Raw genomic sequence first — 17871 nt, forward strand, 5'->3', positions numbered from 1 at the left:
TCAATGTTCCCTGTGTTCTAGAATGGGTCCATATGAGCCTCAGTGTTCCCTGTGTTCTAGAATGGATCCCTACAGGCCTCAGTGTTCCCTGTGTTCTAGAATGGGTCCATATGGGCCTCAGTGTTCCCGCTGTTCTAGAATGGGTCCATATGGGCCTCAGTGTTCCCTGTGTTCTAGAATGAGTCCATATGGGCCTCAGTGTTCCCTGTGTTCTAGAATGGGTCCATATGAGCCTCAGTGTTCCCTGTGTTCTAGAATGGGTCCATATGGGCCTTAGTGTTCCCTGTGTTCTAGAATGGGTCCATATGGGCCTCAGTTTTCCCTGTGTTCTAGAATGGGTCCCTACAGGCCTCAGTGTTCCCTGTGTTCTAGAATGGGTCCCTACAGGCCTCAGTGTTCCCTGTGTTCTAGAATGGGTCCATATGGGCCTCAGTGTTCCCGCTGTTCTAGAATGGGTCCATATGGGCCTCAGTGTTCCCTGTGTTCTAGAATGGGTCCATATGGGCCTCAGTCTTCCCTGTGTTCTAGAATGGGTCCCTACAGGCCTCAGTGTTCCCTGTGTTCTAGAATGGGTCCATATGGGCCTCAGTGTTCCCTGTGTTCTAGAATGTGTCCATATGAGCCTCAGTGTTCCCTGTGTTTTAGAATGGGTCCATATGGGCCTCGGTGTTCCCTGTGTTCTAGAATGGGTCCATATGGGCCTCAGTGTTCCCTGTGTTCTAGAATGGGTCCATATGAGCCTCAGTGTTCCCTGTGTTTTAGAATGGGTCCATATGGGCCTCGGTGTTCCCTGTGTTCTAGAATGGGTCCATATGGGCCTCAGTGTTCCCTGTGTTCTAGAATGGGTCCATATGGGCCTCAGTGTTCCCGCTGTTCTATAATGGGTCCATATGGGCCTCAGTGTTCCCTGTGTTCTAGAATGAGTCCATATGGGCCTCAGTGTTCCCTGTGTTCTAGAATGGGTCCATATGAGCCTCAGTGTTCCCTGTGTTCTAGAATGGGTCCATATGGGCCTTAGTGTTCCCTGTGTTCTAGAATGGGTCCATATGGGCCTCAGTTTTCCCTGTGTTCTAGAATGGGTCCCTACAGGCCTCAGTGTTCCCTGTGTTCTAGAATGGGTCCCTACAGGCCTCAGTGTTCCCTGTGTTCTAGAATGGGTCCATATGGGCCTCAGTGTTCCCGCTGTTCTAGAATGGGTCCATATGGGCCTCAGTGTTCCCTGTGTTCTAGAATGGGTCCATATGGGCCTCAGTCTTCCCTGTGTTCTAGAATGGGTCCCTACAGGCCTCAGTGTTCCCTGTGTTCTAGAATGGGTCCATATGGGCCTCAGTGTTCCCTGTGTTCTAGAATGGGTCCATATGAGCCTCAGTGTTCCCTGTGTTTTAGAATGGGTCCATATGGGCCTCGGTGTTCCCTGTGTTCTAGAATGGGTCCATATGGGCCTCAGTGTTCCCTGTGTTCTAGAATGGGTCCATATGAGCCTCAGTGTTCCCTGTGTTTTAGAATGGGTCCATATGGGCCTCGGTGTTCCCTGTGTTCTAGAATGGGTCCATATGGGCCTCAGTGTTCCCTGTGTTCTAGAATGGGTCCATATGGGCCTCAGTGTTCACTGTGTTCTAGAATGGGTCCATATGGGCCTCAGTGTTCCCTGTGTTCTAGAATGGGTCCATATGAGCCTCGGTGTTCCCTGTGTTCTAGAATGGGTCTATATGAGCCTCAGTGTTCCCTGTGTTCTAGAATGGCTCCATATGGGCCTCAGTGTTCCCTGTGTTCTAGAATGGGTCCATATGAGCCTCAGTGTTCCGTGTGTTCTAGAATGGGTCCATATGGGCCTCAGTGTTCCAAGTGTTCAGAGTCAATAGGATGGATGACTGGAGGCTAATATGAATATCTTTCCTTATCTTTCCCTATGTGGCCTTCTGCTAACGGAGCTAACTGATAGCGCTGCCGGGTAAAGACCACGCCTCCTGTGAGTTCTAAAGGCCCAGACACACAGACAAAACAGAACAACACAGTCAACGTTCTTTTAACGTGATCTTAAACATTTTCCAACGTTTTCTCAGTTTGGGTATAAGTCCCGATCCCCTTGTTTGACTTAATGAAATGTATTCTGCGATGTGGTCCAACTCAAACATACTGCTGTAATAACCTTCAGTCAGAGAGGGGAGAGAAAGAGGATCTGCACATCATTACAACACTGGATATAGACATAATGACATCTGACATAATGACATCTGACATAATGACATCTGACATAATGACATCAGACATAATGACATCTGACATAATGACATCTGACATAATGACATCTGACATAATGACATCTGACATAATGACATAATGACATCTGACATAATGACATCTGACATAATGACATCTGACATAATGACATCAGACATAATGACATCTGACATAATGACATCAGACATAATGACATCTGACATAATGACATCTGACATAATGACATCAGACATAATGACATCTGACATAATGACATCTGACATAATGACATCTGACATAATGACATCAGACATAATGACATCTGACATAATGACATCTGACATAATGACATCTGACATAATGACATAATGACATCTGACATAATGACATCTGACATAATGACATCTGACATAATGACATCAGACATAATGACATCTGACATAATGACATCTGACATAATGACATCAGACATAATGACATCTGACATAATGACATCTGACATAATGACATCAGACATAATGACATCTGACATAATGACATCTGACATAATGACGTCTGACATAATGACATCTGACATAATGACATCTGACATGTCTTTATTCTTTTCTGAGTGGAATGTTTACTGTTCATTTTGTATTGAGAGAGAGAGAGAGACCAGGCCTGCTTAGAACAGCTGACAACACTAAACCAAATAACCTTGGTGCCGTCGCTTCCTTCAATTCTCCCCAAATTGGACATTCACACACTCTGTCCTCATTTCACTGTAAACTCAGGTTGTGTCCCAAATGGCACTATATTCCCTATATACTGTAGTGCACTACTTTTGACCAGGGCCCAGAGGAACAGATTGCCATTTGGCACGCATTTTACTAATCTGTTTACAATTACTGCACTCAGTGCTCAGTGCTGAGAGGGCTGCAGAGGAAAACCAAACAGAGAAATGGGCTCGTGAAGGGTTCTGTGGTAAACTCTGGGTTTCTGCTTCTGTTGCTGGCTGAGAGAACTGTAATGATCTTTATTATATCTAACTAGGTAGCTCAGCTGGTAGAGCACGGCGCTTGTAACGCCAAGGTAGTGGGTTTGATCCCCGGGACCACCCATACACAAAAAATGTATGCACGCATGACTGTAAGTCGCTTTGGATAAAAGCGTCTGCTAAATGGCATATTATATTATTATTATTAACTAAATCTGCCTGACAACACTAGGGGGGGGTAACATCCTCTATTATCTAATGATCTTTATTAGATCTAACTATATCTGCCCCGCACCAGTTGGGGGTTAAATTCCCAGAAGAAGCTTGGTTTCATCTGGATATTCTGATAGGTATCTCTGCATGTTTCTCTGCAGGCGCCAATGTCTCACAGGTCTTGTCCCAAATTGTACCCTATTCCCTATATAGTGCACTACTTTAGACCAGGGAATGGCACCCTATTCCCTATATAGTGCACTACTTTAGACCAGAGAATGGCACCCTATTCCCTATATAGTGCACAACTTTAGACCAGAGAATGGCACCCTATTCCCTATATAGTGCATAACTTTAGACCAGAGAATGGCACCCTATTCCCTATATAGTGCACTACTTTAGACCAGAGAATGGCACCCTATTCCCTATATAGTGCACTAGTTTAGACCAGAGAATGGCACCCTATTCCCTATATAGTGCACTACTTTAGACCAGAGAATGGCACCCTATTCCCTATATAGTGCACTACTTTAGACCAGGGAATGGCACCCTATTCCCTATATAGTGCACTACTTTAGACCAGAGAATGGCACCCTATTCCCTATATAGTGCACAACTTTAGACCAGAGAATGGCACCCTATTCCCTATATAGTGCATAACTTTAGACCAGAGAATGGCACCCTATTCCCTATATAGTGCACTACTTTAGACCAGAGAATGGCACCCTATTCCCTATATAGTGCACTAGTTTAGACCAGAGAATGGCACCCTATTCCCTATATAGTGCACTACTTTAGACCAGAGAATGGCACCCTATTCCCTATATAGTGCACTACTTTAGACCAGAGAATGGCACCCTATTCCCTATATAGTGCACTACTTTAGACCAGAGAATGGCACCCTATTCCCTATATAGTGCACTACTTTAGACCAGAGAATGGCACCCTATTCCCTATATATAGTGCACTACTTTAGACCAGGGACCCTATGGCTGTTTAGAGAAAAGGGTGTGATTTTGAGATGCGTTTGGAAAGGAAACTAAGCTACCTGAAATGTACCATCACATTTCCTATAAAACCCAGAAGATTATACAGCTGACTTTTTTTGACACTAGCTGTGTTTTTAAAGGAGTCTGAAGTCAACAATCATCTTTCCTAATAAAATACCCAAATTCATAGCAAACCACTTTAGCACATGCTGTTTCATAGTTCATTCAACAACCCATGGAGTTTATAATGCAGTGATAAGCCCTATTCACACGGGGACTAGTATTACTAGAGAACGTTGGTTATGTAATTATTACCCCAGAATGTCCGTTATTCCAGTGGACGATTTGGGTGGTATTAGTTTTACCAAACTGCCCCTGTAATATTTTTTTTTTCTCTCCCTCATTCAAAATGGACCGTTATGACGGAAGCCCGGAGTCTCTTCTAGATGTGAAGATATTTCGAATGTCTAGGGATAGCTGAATATTGGTCTAACGGTTTCCAGTTCTGAGGAAGTCAAAAATAATGATGCATGTCAATAAGAACCATGAACTGGAACCTGCAGACATTTAAATACCTGACGGATTTGGCAATTTATCAATTCATTGGGCACAATATCGTCCACTTCATCTTTTAAAAGAGAAGTACGACTCTTGGAAAGATACGTGACAAAACAGTTCATTCATCTGTAGGCTACGTGCATAGCACTTTGTTTTAAGCATCAATTTGTTCACGTTCTTACCCAAACAGGGTGCAGCACCTGTTAAACTCTGTAATATCCTTCAAAACACAGGGATGACGATTCGCAACGGGATAAATATTATCAGAGGACCTTGGAGTTTGCTGAAAAACACTAGTATTTTTGGGGCTGGGATAATAACCTTCCTGCCAAGTAAAAAATGACTGACATGGGCAGATTTCGGACGGGACAAACATTTTGGATGTGGTGATTTGTGCTGGTGCACATAATAACATGACGTTTTACTGCGGGAGCTCAGGTATCTGGTCTTAATAGGACCATATTCCACTAGTATGTTTAGCAACGTGAAATACAATTAGACCAAATTATAAAATGGAAACGAATGTGATTTTGGAGAGAGAGTTTGAGCTACACGTTATGGCTGCATCCCAAATTGCACCCTATTCCCTATGGGCGCCCTGGTCAAAGGTAGTGCACTATATAGAGAATAGGGTGACATTTTGGGACGCAGACTATGTGTCGCCTGTAGCGAGCTGCAGAAGTACACTACTCCGACATCAGCAGGCAGCAATATATAATGTTTGTAATTGGTGATGAGTAGGTTGGCTCTGTTTTTAAATGAGTTTTCACCCCAGAGCTTGAATATCATTGCATCTGATTAAAGAGCAGAAACTCCTTGAAACTGAGAGAGTCTGTCTGGCTGATTCAATGGAACATTTACTCTGTGTCCCAAACAATGACTTATATGTAGATATATCTATATATACAGTGGGGAGAACAACTAGATATATACACACACTAGATGACTGGTAGGGGGTGCTGGGTTGAAGCCGTGCCGCCATCTTGGCTCTCCCCCACCATTGTGCCGCCATCTTGGCTCTCCCCCACCATTGTGCCTCCATCTTGGCTCTCCCCCACCATTGTGCCGCCATCTTGGCTCTCCCCCACCATTGTGCCGCCATCTTGGCTCTCCCCCACCATTGTGCCTCCATCTTGGCTCTCCCCCACCATTGTGCCTCCATCTTGGCTCTCCCCCACCATTGTGCCTCCATCTTGGCTCTCCCCCAACATTGTAATGTCTGCATTTGTTTTTGCAACGTTTACTCTATTACTGACATCTTAATGCACACTTTTAAATTATATTATGTGAACCTAAAAATGTGTAAAAACATTTTCCTTAAAAGTATACTTTTTTTTGAAAATACTAATGTTACTGTCCCCCAACTACAACAACAAAAATACTTAAAACACATGTCATTCCCTTGGAACATTTACTTTAAATACTGTAGAATTCCATTAATTCCTTCTGAGGGGTTCCAATATGGCCGACCGGTGGCTTCAAAGCCTCTCATTGGCCAATATATAGCATCAGCAATCCAGGGTTTATATACAGTGCTTTCGGGAAAGTATTCAGACCCCTTGACTTCTTCCACATTTTGTTACGTTACAGCCTTATTCTAAAATGGATTTTTTTTAAATTATAATCCTCAGCAATCTGCACACAATACCCCATAATGAGAATGCGAAAACAGGTTTTTAGAAAATGTTTGCAAATACATTACAAATGTAAAAACATAAATACCTTATTTACATACTGTATTCAGACCGTTTGCTATGAGACACAAAATTGAGCTCAGGTGTATCCTGTTTCCATTGATCATCCTTGAGATGTTTCTACAACTTGATTCCTTGAGTCCACCTGTGGTAAATTAAATTAATTGGACATGATTTGGAAAGGCACAAACCTGTCTATATAAGGTCCCACAGTAGACAGTGCATGTCAGAGCAAAAACCAAGCCATGAGGTCAAACGAATTGTCCGTAGAGCTCCGAGACAGGATAGTGTCGTGGCACAGATCTGGGGAAGGGTACCAAAAAATATCTGCAGCATTGAAGGTCCCCAAGAACACAGTGGCCTCCATCATTCTTAAATGGAAGAAGTTTGGAACCACCAAGACTCTTCCTAGAGCTGGCCGCCCGGCCAAACTGAGCAATCGGGGGAGAAGAGCCTTGGTCAGGGAGGTGACCAAGAACCCGATGGTCACTCTGACAGAGCTCCAGAGTCCCTTTATGGAGATGGGAGAACCTTTCAGAAGGACAACCATCTCTGCAGCACTCCACCAATCAGGCCTTTATGGTAGAGTGGCCAGACAGAAGCCACTCCTCAGTAAAAGGCACATGACAGCCCGCTTGGAGTTTGCCAAAAGGCACCTAAAGACTCTCAGACCATGAGAAACAAGATTCTCTGGTCTGATGAAACCAAGATTAAACTCTTTGGCCTGAATGCCAAGCGTCACGTCTGGAGGAAACCTGGCACCATCCCTACGGTGAAGCATGGTGGTGGCAGCATCATGCTGTGGGGATGTTTTTCAGCAGCAGGGACTGGGAGACTAGTCAGGATCGAGGCAAAGATGAACGGAGCAAAGTACAGAGAGATTCTTAATGAAAACCTGCTCCAGAGCGCTCAGGACCTCAGACTGGGGCGAAGTTTCACCTTCCAACAGGACAACGACCCTAAGCACACAGCCAAGACAACGCAGGAGTGGCTTCGGGACAAGTCTCTGAATGTCCTTGAGTGGCCCAGCCAGAGCCCGGACTTTTGAACATCTCTGGAGAGACCTGAAAATAGCTGTGCAGCGACACTCCCAATACACCCTGACAGAGCTTGAGAGGATCTGCAGAGAAGAATGTGAGAAACTCCCCAAATACAGGTGTGCCAAGCTTGTGGCGTCATACCCAAGAAGACTCGAGGCTGTAATCGCTGCCAAAGGTGCTTCAACAAAGTACTGAGTAAAGGGTCTTTATTTTTTATAAATTAGCAAAAACATATTTTTAAAAAACAGTTTTTGCTTTGTCATTATGGGGTATTGTGTGTAGATTGATGAGGGAAAAAAAACAATTTAATTAATTTTAGAATAAGGCTGTAACCTAACAAAATGTGGAAAAAGTCAAGGGGTCTGAATACGTTCCGAATGCACTGTAGTACATCACTGGTCCCTAATGGTACCCTATTCCCTACATAGTGCACTACTTTCGACAAGGCGCCATAGAGCTCTGGTCATAAGTAGTGCACCATGTTGCGAATAGGGCGCCATTCGGGATACACCCTTACTGCTTACCAGGCTAATTAACTGACACAATGCAAGTGATTTCACATGGTTCAGTAAAATAAATCAGTCACTATCAGAGTATGATATTACTGCTGCTGTTGTTGTTGTAAACATCAGTAATGAAGTATCCTCATAACGACGTTCATAACTTCTCCAGACAACTGGGACCTCCAGCTCCTCTCACAACTGGGTCACACTCACGCACACACACACACACACACACAGAGAGACAGAGACACACACACACAGAGAGACAGAGACACACACAGAGACACACAGAGACACACACACACATACAGAGACACACAGAGACACACACACACAGAGACACACAGAGACACACACACACACACACAGAGACACACACACACACAGACACAGAGACACACACACAGAGAGACACACAGAGACACACACACACACAGACACACACAGAGAGACAGAGACACACACACACACACACACAGACACACACAGAGAGACAGAGACACACACACACACACACACAGACACACACAGAGAGACAGAGACACACACAGAGACACACAGAGACACACACACACATACAGAGACACACAGAGACACACACACACAGAGACACACAGAGACACACACACACACACACACAGAGACACACACACACACAGACACAGAGACACACACACAGAGAGACACACAGAGACACACACACACACAGACACACACAGAGAGACAGAGACACACACAGAGACACACAGAGACACACACACACATACAGAGACACACAGAGACACACACACACAGAGACACACAGAGACACACACACACACACACAGAGACACACACACACACAGACACAGAGACACACACACAGAGACACACACAGAGACACACACACACAGAGACACACACACACACAGAGAGAGAGACACGCACACACACAGAGAGAGAGACACGCACACACACACACAGAGACACAGAGACACAGAGACACACAGACACACAGACACACACACACAGAGACACACACACACAGAGAGAGACACGCACACACACACACAGAGACACACAGAGACACACAGAGACACACAGAGACACACACACACAGACACAGAAACACACACAGACACACACACACACACACAGAGACACACAGAGACACACAGAAACACACACACACACAGAGACACACATAGAGCCACACAGAGACACACAGAGACCCACACAGACAGACACACAGAGACCCACACAGACAGACACACAGAGAGCCACACAGACAGACACACAGAGACCCACACAGACAGACACACAGAGACTCAGCTACATATGGAGATGCTTGGATGCAGCTGCTACAGACCCTCTCTGGCCTGATTAGTCAGATTAGTTTGTTTCCTGTGGTCTCGTCCTTCACTGAGGGTCAGAGGTTACAGCAGTAGCCTAGTATTTCATTATATTTTAGAAGATCACTCAGGAATAACTATGTTTGTTTACAGCAATACTGCCTGAACAAACATGTCTCTCTCTCTTAAAACTAGCTGTGGACTGTCCCTTGTCCTGAGGGTCCGGAGGCATGTTTTATCAAAAACAACACATAGTAGTCTTGTCCTACTCTTGTCTTCTGTCCCCTACTGTACCCAGAGCTATAGACATATGACTGACTGGACCTGTCCATGGAGAGCTGTGTGAGGTCTGTCTTCCTACCTGTCCATGGAGAGCTGTGTGAGGTCTGTCTTCCTACCTGTCCATGGAGAGCTGTGTGAGGTCTGTCTTCCTACCTGTCCATGGAGAGCTGAGTAAGGTCTGTCTTCCTACCTGTCCATGGAGAGCTGTGTAAGGTCTGTCTTCCTACCTGTCCATGGAGAGCTGTGTAAGGTCTGTCTTCCTACCTGTCCATGGAGAGCTGTGTAAGGTCTGTCTTCCTACCTGTCCATGGAGAGCTGTGTGAGGTCTGTCTTCCTACCCGTCCATGGAGAGCTGTGTGAGGTCTGTCTTCCTACCTGTCCATGGAGAGCTGTGTGAGGTCTGTCTTCCTACCTGTCCATGGAGAGCTGTGTGAGGTCTGTCTTCCTACCTGTCCATGGAGAGCTGAGTAAGGTCTGTCTTCCTACCTGTCCATGGAGAGCTGTGTAAGGTCTGTCTTCCTACCTGTCCATGGAGAGCTGTGTAAGGTCTGTCTTCCTACCTGTCCATGGAGAGCTGTGTAAGGTCTGTCTTCCTACCTGTCCATGGAGAGCTGTGTGAGGTCTGTCTTCCTACCCATCCATGGAGAGCTGTGTGAGGTCTGTCTTCCTACCTGTCCATGGAGAGCTGTGTAAGGTCTGTCTTCCTACCTGTCCATGGAGAGCTGTGTGAGGTCTGTCTTCCTACCTGTCCATGGAGAGCTGTGTGAGGTCTGTCTTCCTACCTGTCCATGGAGAGCTGTGTAAGGTCTGTCTTCCTACCTGTCCATGGAGAGCTGTGTGAGGTCTGTCTTCCTACCTGTCCATGGAGAGCTGTGTGAGGTCTGTCTTCCTACCTGTCCATGGAGAGCTGTGTAAGGTCTGTCTTCCTACCTGTCCATGGAGAGCTGTGTGAGGTCTGTCTTCCTACCTGTCCATGGAGAGCTGTGTAAGGTCTGTCTTCCTACCTGTCCATGGAGAGCTGTGTGAGGTCTGTCTTCCTACCTGTCCATGGAGAGCTGTGTAAGGTCTGTCTTCCTACCTGTCCATGGAGAGCTGTGTAAGGTCTGTCTTCCTACCTGTCCATGGAGAGCTGTGTAAGGTCTGTCTTCCTACCTGTCCATGGAGAGCTGTGTGAGGTCTGTCTTCCTACCTGTCCACGGAGAGCTGTGTAAGGTCTGTCTTCCTACCTGTCCATGGAGAGCTGTGTAAGGTCTGTCTTCCTACCTGTCCATGGAGAGCTGTGTGAGGTCTGTCTTCCTACCTGTCCATGGAGAGCTGTGTGAGGTCTGTCTTCCTACCTGTCCATGGAGAGCTGTGTGAGGGCTGTCTTCCTACCTGTCCATGGAGAGCTGTGTGAGGTCTGTCTTCCTACCTGTCCATGGAGAGCTGAGCCACCAGTGTAACGTCTGTGTGGTCAGGGCTGGGTTCATACTCGTAGTGAAGGAAATAGAGGTGAGTCCTGTGAACCGTGAAACGCTCCCGACGGAACTCATAACACGGATCATCTTCATCCAACTCTGACAGAGTCTTCTGGAGCTGGAGACGGAGAAGAGAGGAGAGCAGGGGAGAGGAAGGGAGGAGAGGAGAGAGGAGGGGAGAGAGGAGGGGGGAGAGAGAGGAGAGGAGGGGGAGAGAGAGGAGAGGAGAGGAGAGGAGAGGAGAGGAGAGGAGAGGAGAGGAGAGGAGAGGAGAGGAGAGGAGAGGAGAGGAGAGGAGAGGAGAGGAGAGGAGGAAGGAGTGAGGAGAGGAAGGGAGGAGAGAGGAGGGGAGAGGAGAGGAGAGAGGAGAGGAGAGGAGGGGAGAGAGGAGGGGAGGACAAGAGAGAGGAGAGGAGGGGAGGAGAGAAGAGCGGAAGGAAGAAGAGGGAGGAGAGAAGAGAGGAGAGAAGGATAATAACTTTTTAATAAGATAACTCTCTCAGGGACAATAACAACAGTGAGACTAATGATTGTGATGTCAGTATTCACACTGGGATATAACTTGTGTGTTTGGTCTCTTTGTTGGAAGTTTTAATACAAACTGACTCAATTAGCAAAGAGATGAGAGGATCCAACACTATTACCACTGGGACTGGAGAGATCCAGCAGATAGCTCCTTCTGTCTTCTCATAGTTAATACCATATAGGATCACATCACAGGGACTGGAGAGATACAGCAGATAGCTCCTTCTGTCTTCTCATAGTTACTACCATATAGGATCACATCACAGGGAGCTGGATAGAGACGGATCACAACTCTTATCACTTCACAGGGAGCTGGATAGAGACGGATCACAACTCTGATCACTTCACAGGGAGCTGGATAGAGACTGATCACAACTCTTATCACTGCACAGGGAGCTGGATAGAGACTGATCACAACTCTTATCACTTTACAGGGAGCTGGATAGAGACGGATCACAACTCTTATCACTTCACAGGGATCTGGATAGAGACTGATCACAACTCTTATCACTTCACAGGGAGCTGGATAGAGACTGATCACTTCACAGGGAGCTGGATAGAGACTGATCACAACTCGTATCACTGCACAGGGAGCTGGATAGAGACTGATCACAACTCTTATCACTTCACAGGGAGCTGGATAGAGACTGATCACAACTCTTATCACTTCACAGGGAGCTGGATAGAGACGGATCACAACTCTTATCACTTCACAGGGAGCTGGATAGAGACGGATCACAACTCTTATCACTTCACAGGGAGCTGGATAGAGACTGATCACAACTCTTATCACTTCACAGGGAGCTGGATAGACTGATCACTTCACAGGGAGCTGGATAGAGACTGATCACAACTCTTATCACTTCACAGGGAGCTGGATAGAGACTGATCACAACTATTATCACTTCACAGGGAGCTGGATAGAGACTGATCACAACTATTATCACTTCACAGGGAGCTGGATAGAGACTGATCACAACTCTTATCACTTCACAGGGAGCTGGATAGAGACTGATCACTTCACAGGGAGCTGGATAGAGACGGATCACAACTCTTATCACTTCACAGGGAGCTGGATAGAGACTGATCACAACTCTTATCACTTCACAGGGAGCTGGATAGAGACGGATCACAACTCTTATCACTTCACAGGGAGCTGGATAGAGACTGATCACAACTCTTATCACTTCACAGGGAGCTGGATAGAGACTGATCACTTCACAGGGAGCTGGATAGAGACTGATCACAACTCTTATCACTTCACAGGGAGCTGGATAGAGACTGATCACAACTATTATCACTTCACAGGGAGCTGGATAGAGACTGATCACAACTCTTATCACTTCACAGGGAGCTGGATAGAGACTGATCACAACTCTTATCACTTCACAGGGAGCTGGATAGAGACTGATCACAACTATTATCACTTCACAGGGAGCTGGATAGAGACTGATCACAACTATTATCACTTCACAGGGAGCTGGATAGAGACTGATCACAACTCTTATCACTTCACAGGGAGCTGGATAGAGACTGTTCACAACTCTTATCACTTCACAGGGAGCTGGATAGAGACGGATCACAACTCTTATCACTTCACAGGGAGCTGGATAGAGACTGATCACAACTCTTATCACTTCACAGGGAGCTGGATAGAGACTGATCACAACTATTATCACTTCACAGGGAGCTGGATAGAGACTGATCACAACTCTTATCACTTCACAGGGAGCTGGATAGAGACTGATCACAACTCTTATCACTTCACAGGGAGCTGGATAGAGACTGATCACAACTATTATCACTTCACAGGGAGCTGGATAGAGACTGATCACAACTATTATCACTTCACAGGGAGCTGGATAGAGACTGATCACAACTCTTATCACTTCACAGGGAGCTGGATAGAGACTGATCACAACTCTTATCACTTCACAGGGAGCTGGATAGAGACTGATCACAACTATTATCACTTCACAGGGAGCTGGATAGAGACTGATCACAACTATTATCACTTCACAGGGAGCTGGATAGAGACTGATCACAACTCTTATCACTTCACAGGGAGCTGGATAGAGACTGATCACAACTATTATCACTTCACAGGGAGCTGGATAGAGACTGATCACAACTCTTATCACTTCACAGGGAGCTGGATAGAGACTGATCACAACTATTATCACTTCACAGGGAGCTGGATAGAGACTGATCACAACTATTATCACTGCACAGGGAGCTGGATAGAGACGGATCACTTCACAGGGAGCTGGATAGAGACGGATCACTTCACAGGGAGCTGGATAGAGACTGATCACTTCACAGGGAGCTGGATAGAGACTGATCACTTCACAGGGAGCTGGATAGAGACGGATCACAACTCTTATCACTTCACAGGGAGCTGGATAGAGACGGATCACAACTCTTATCACTGCACAGGGAGCTGGATAGAGACTGATCACTTCACAGGGAGCTGGATAGAGACGGATCACAACTCTTATCACTTCACAGGGAGCTGGATAGAGACTGATCACTTCACAGGGACCTGGATAGAGACTGATCACTTCACAGGGAGCTGGATAGAGACTGATCACTTCACAGGGAGCTGGATAGAGACGGATCACAACTCTTATCACTGCACAGGGAGCTGGATAGAGACGGATCACTTCACAGGGAGCTGGATAGAGACGGATCACTTCACAGGGAGCTGGATAGAGACTGATCACTTCACAGGGAGCTGGATAGAGACTGATCACTTCACAGGGAGCTGGATAGAGACGGATCACAACTCTTATCACTTCACAGGGAGCTGGATAGAGACGGATCACAACTCTTATCACTGCACAGGGAGCTGGATAGAGACTGATCACTTCACAGGGAGCTGGATAGAGACGGATCACTTCACAGGGAGCTGGATAGAGACTGATCACTTCACAGGGAGCTGGATAGAGACTGATCACTTCACAGGGAGCTGGATAGAGACGGATCACAACTCTTATCACTTCACAGGGAGCTGGATAGAGACGGATCACAACTCTTATCACTGCACAGGGAGCTGGATAGAGACTGATCACTTCACAGGGAGCTGGATAGAGACGGATCACAACTCTTATCACTTCACAGGGAGCTGGATAGAGACTGATCACTTCACAGGGAGCTGGATAGAGACTGATCACTTCACAGGGAGCTGGATAGAGACTGATCACTTCACAGGGAGCTGGATAGAGACGGATCACAACTCTTATCACTTCACAGGGAGCTGGATAGAGACGGATCACAACTCTTATCACTGCACAGGGAGCTGGATAGAGACGGATCACTTCACAGGGAGCTGGATAGAGACGGATCACTTCACATGGAGCTGGATAGAGACTGATCACTTCACAGGGAGCTGGATAGAGACTGATCACTTCACAGGGAGCTGGATAGAGACGGATCACAACTCTTATCACTTCACAGGGAGCTGGATAGAGACGGATCACAACTCTTATCACTGCACAGGGAGCTGGATAGAGACTGATCACTTCACAGGGAGCTGGATAGAGACGGATCACAACTCTTATCACTTCACAGGGAGCTGGATAGAGACTGATCACTTCACAGGGAGCTGGATAGAGACTGATCACTTCACAGGGACCTGGATAGAGACTGATCACAACTCTGATCACTTCACAGGGAGCTGGATAGAGACTGATCACAACTCTGATCACTTCACATGGAGCTGGATAGAGACTGATCACAACCCTTATCACTGCACAGGGAGCTGGATAGAGACTGATCACTTCACAGGGAGCTGGATAGAGACGGATCACAACTCTTATCACTTCACAGGGAGCTGGATAGAGACTGATCACAACTCTTATCACTTCACAGGGAGCTGGATAGAGACTGATCACAACTATTATCACTTCACAGGGAGCTGGATAGAGACTGATCACAACTATTATCACTTCACAGGGAGCTGGATAGAGACTGATCACAACTCTTATCACTTCACAGGGAGCTGGATTGAGACGGATCACTTCACAGGGAGCTGGATAGAGACGGATCACTTCACAGGGAGCTGGATAGAGACTGATCACTTCACAGGGAGCTGGATAGAGACGGATCACTTCACAGGGAGCTGGATTGAGACGGATCACAACCCTTATCACTTCACAGGGAGCTGGATAGAGACTGATCACTTCACAGGGAGCTGGATAGAGACGGATCACTCCACAGGGAGCTGGATAGAGACGGATCACAACTCTTATCACTTCACAGGGAGCTGGATAGAGACTGATCACAACTCTTATCACTTCACAGGGAGCTGGATAGAGACGGATCACAACTCTTATCACTGCACAGGGAGCTGGATAGAGACGGATCACAACTCTTATCACTTCACAGGGAGCTGGATGGAGACTGATCACTTCACAGGGAGCTGGATAGAGACGGATCACTTCACAGGGAGCTGGATAGAGACGGATAACTTCACAGGGAGCTGGATAGAGACGGATCACTTCACAGGGAGCTGGATAGAGACGGATCACTTCACAGGGAGCTGGATAGAGACGGATCACTTCACAGGGAGCTGGATAGAGACGGATCACTTCACAGGGAGCTGGATAGAGACTGATCACTTCACAGGGAGCTGGATAGAGACGGACTTCATGGAAGGGAACATATCAAGAGCCGTGTTTCCCCATCTAACTAGTTACGCTGTGTCCAAAATGGCACCCTATGGCCTATGGGCCCTGGTCTAAAGTAGTGCACTACTCAGGAAACTAGGATGCCATTTGGGACGAAGCCTTGGCTTCAGAAGTTGTCCCCTCAACGAATGAGCGTAGGCTGATTGGTTCACATGAGTACATATACAGTTTTCCATTCCTATTGTCGTATCTATTCACTGTAGGCTGATGCCATGGCAATTATTAAACCCCTATGTCTATCTTACTCAACAGTAATAGAAAAGCCCTAGAGGTTACTGCTATGTAATATCCAACTGTCAAAAGGAAAAGTTTGAATCTGTGGAAGGTTTTATTGCTTTGGAACTTTAATAAGGCTGTGAGAATCCCTGCTGACTCAAACTGGCCAAACCTCCTGTGTATTCTTCTACTTTGAACTGTGCGTGTGACTGAGCAGCAGAAACACCAGACCTCCTGGAGGGCCTTAGCTCCAGCCAATCCCTGATGACTTCATTAGCCTAATCATCACATTAATGGGCTATTAATCATCACTGCTCAAACTCTGAAACATGGGGGGAGAGAGAGAGAGAGAGAGAGAGAGAGAGAGAGAGAGAGAGAGAGAGAGAGAGAGAGAGAGAGAGAGAGAGAGAGAGAGAGAGAGAGAGAGAGAGAGAGAGAGAGAGAGAGAGAGAGAGAGAGAGAGAGAGAGAGAGAGAGAGAGAGAGAGAGAGAGAGAGAGAGAGAGAGAGAGAGAGAGAGAGCGCTGCCAGAGTTAAGGACGCATTCAGTTGATGATACTGGCAAGGCACCATGGCACTGTGAAGGGGAATTATTATGACAACATTTATTAACTGACCTAGGAGCTGATGTTTCAATTATTCTACCTCAAACTCTGCCTGTAACCACTGACTGGAGATCAACAGTCACCACTGAGCTTTGGGAGCAGCCAGCCCAGGGCCGAAACATCCAGCTTCTTCGCCCAGCAAATCAGAATGTGTTTTTCCCAACAAAAGGGCTTTATTACAGACAAAAATACTCCTCAGCACCCCCCACCCCCCAGACCCCCCCGACCATCCCACAGGTGAAGAAGCCAGATGTGGAGGTCCTGGGCTGGCGTGGTTACACGTGGTCTGCGGTTGTGAGGCCTGTTGGACGTACTGCCAAATTCTCCAAAACGACGTTGGAGGCGGCTTATGGTAGAGAAATGAACATTCAATTCTCTGGCAACAGCTCTGGTGGACAATCCTGCAGTCAGCATGCCAATTGCACGCTCCCTAAAAACTTGAGGGATCTGTGGCATTGTGTTGTGTGACAAAATGAAACATCAACACTTTACATGTTGCGTTTATATGTTTGTTCAGTATAAAATCAAGTAATCACACACACACGCTGGTTAGACACCGTAGGCACTAAGCACAG

The 17871-nt window shown here is 46.5% G+C and overlaps 1 protein-coding gene across 1 annotated transcript in view; it reads right to left on the reverse strand.

Annotated features, from left to right (window-relative positions):
* Nucleotides 1–10468: 10468 nt before the first annotated feature.
* LOC311125150 (xylosyl- and glucuronyltransferase LARGE1-like) overlaps nucleotides 10469–17871 on the reverse strand; it is a 148781-nt gene continuing 141378 nt past the window's right edge. Inside the window, exon 11 of the mRNA XM_084199213.1 lies at nucleotides 10469–11381. Coding sequence (XP_084055339.1) covers nucleotides 11214–11381 — 168 coding nt within the window. The 3' untranslated portion in view covers nucleotides 10469–11213. The remainder of the gene's footprint in view (nucleotides 11382–17871) is intronic.

The sequence above is a fragment of the Coregonus lavaretus genome, assembly GCF_964263955.1.
Source record: "Coregonus lavaretus genome assembly, contig: HAP1_SCAFFOLD_815, whole genome shotgun sequence".
Classification (NCBI taxonomy): domain Eukaryota; kingdom Metazoa; phylum Chordata; class Actinopteri; order Salmoniformes; family Salmonidae; genus Coregonus; species Coregonus lavaretus.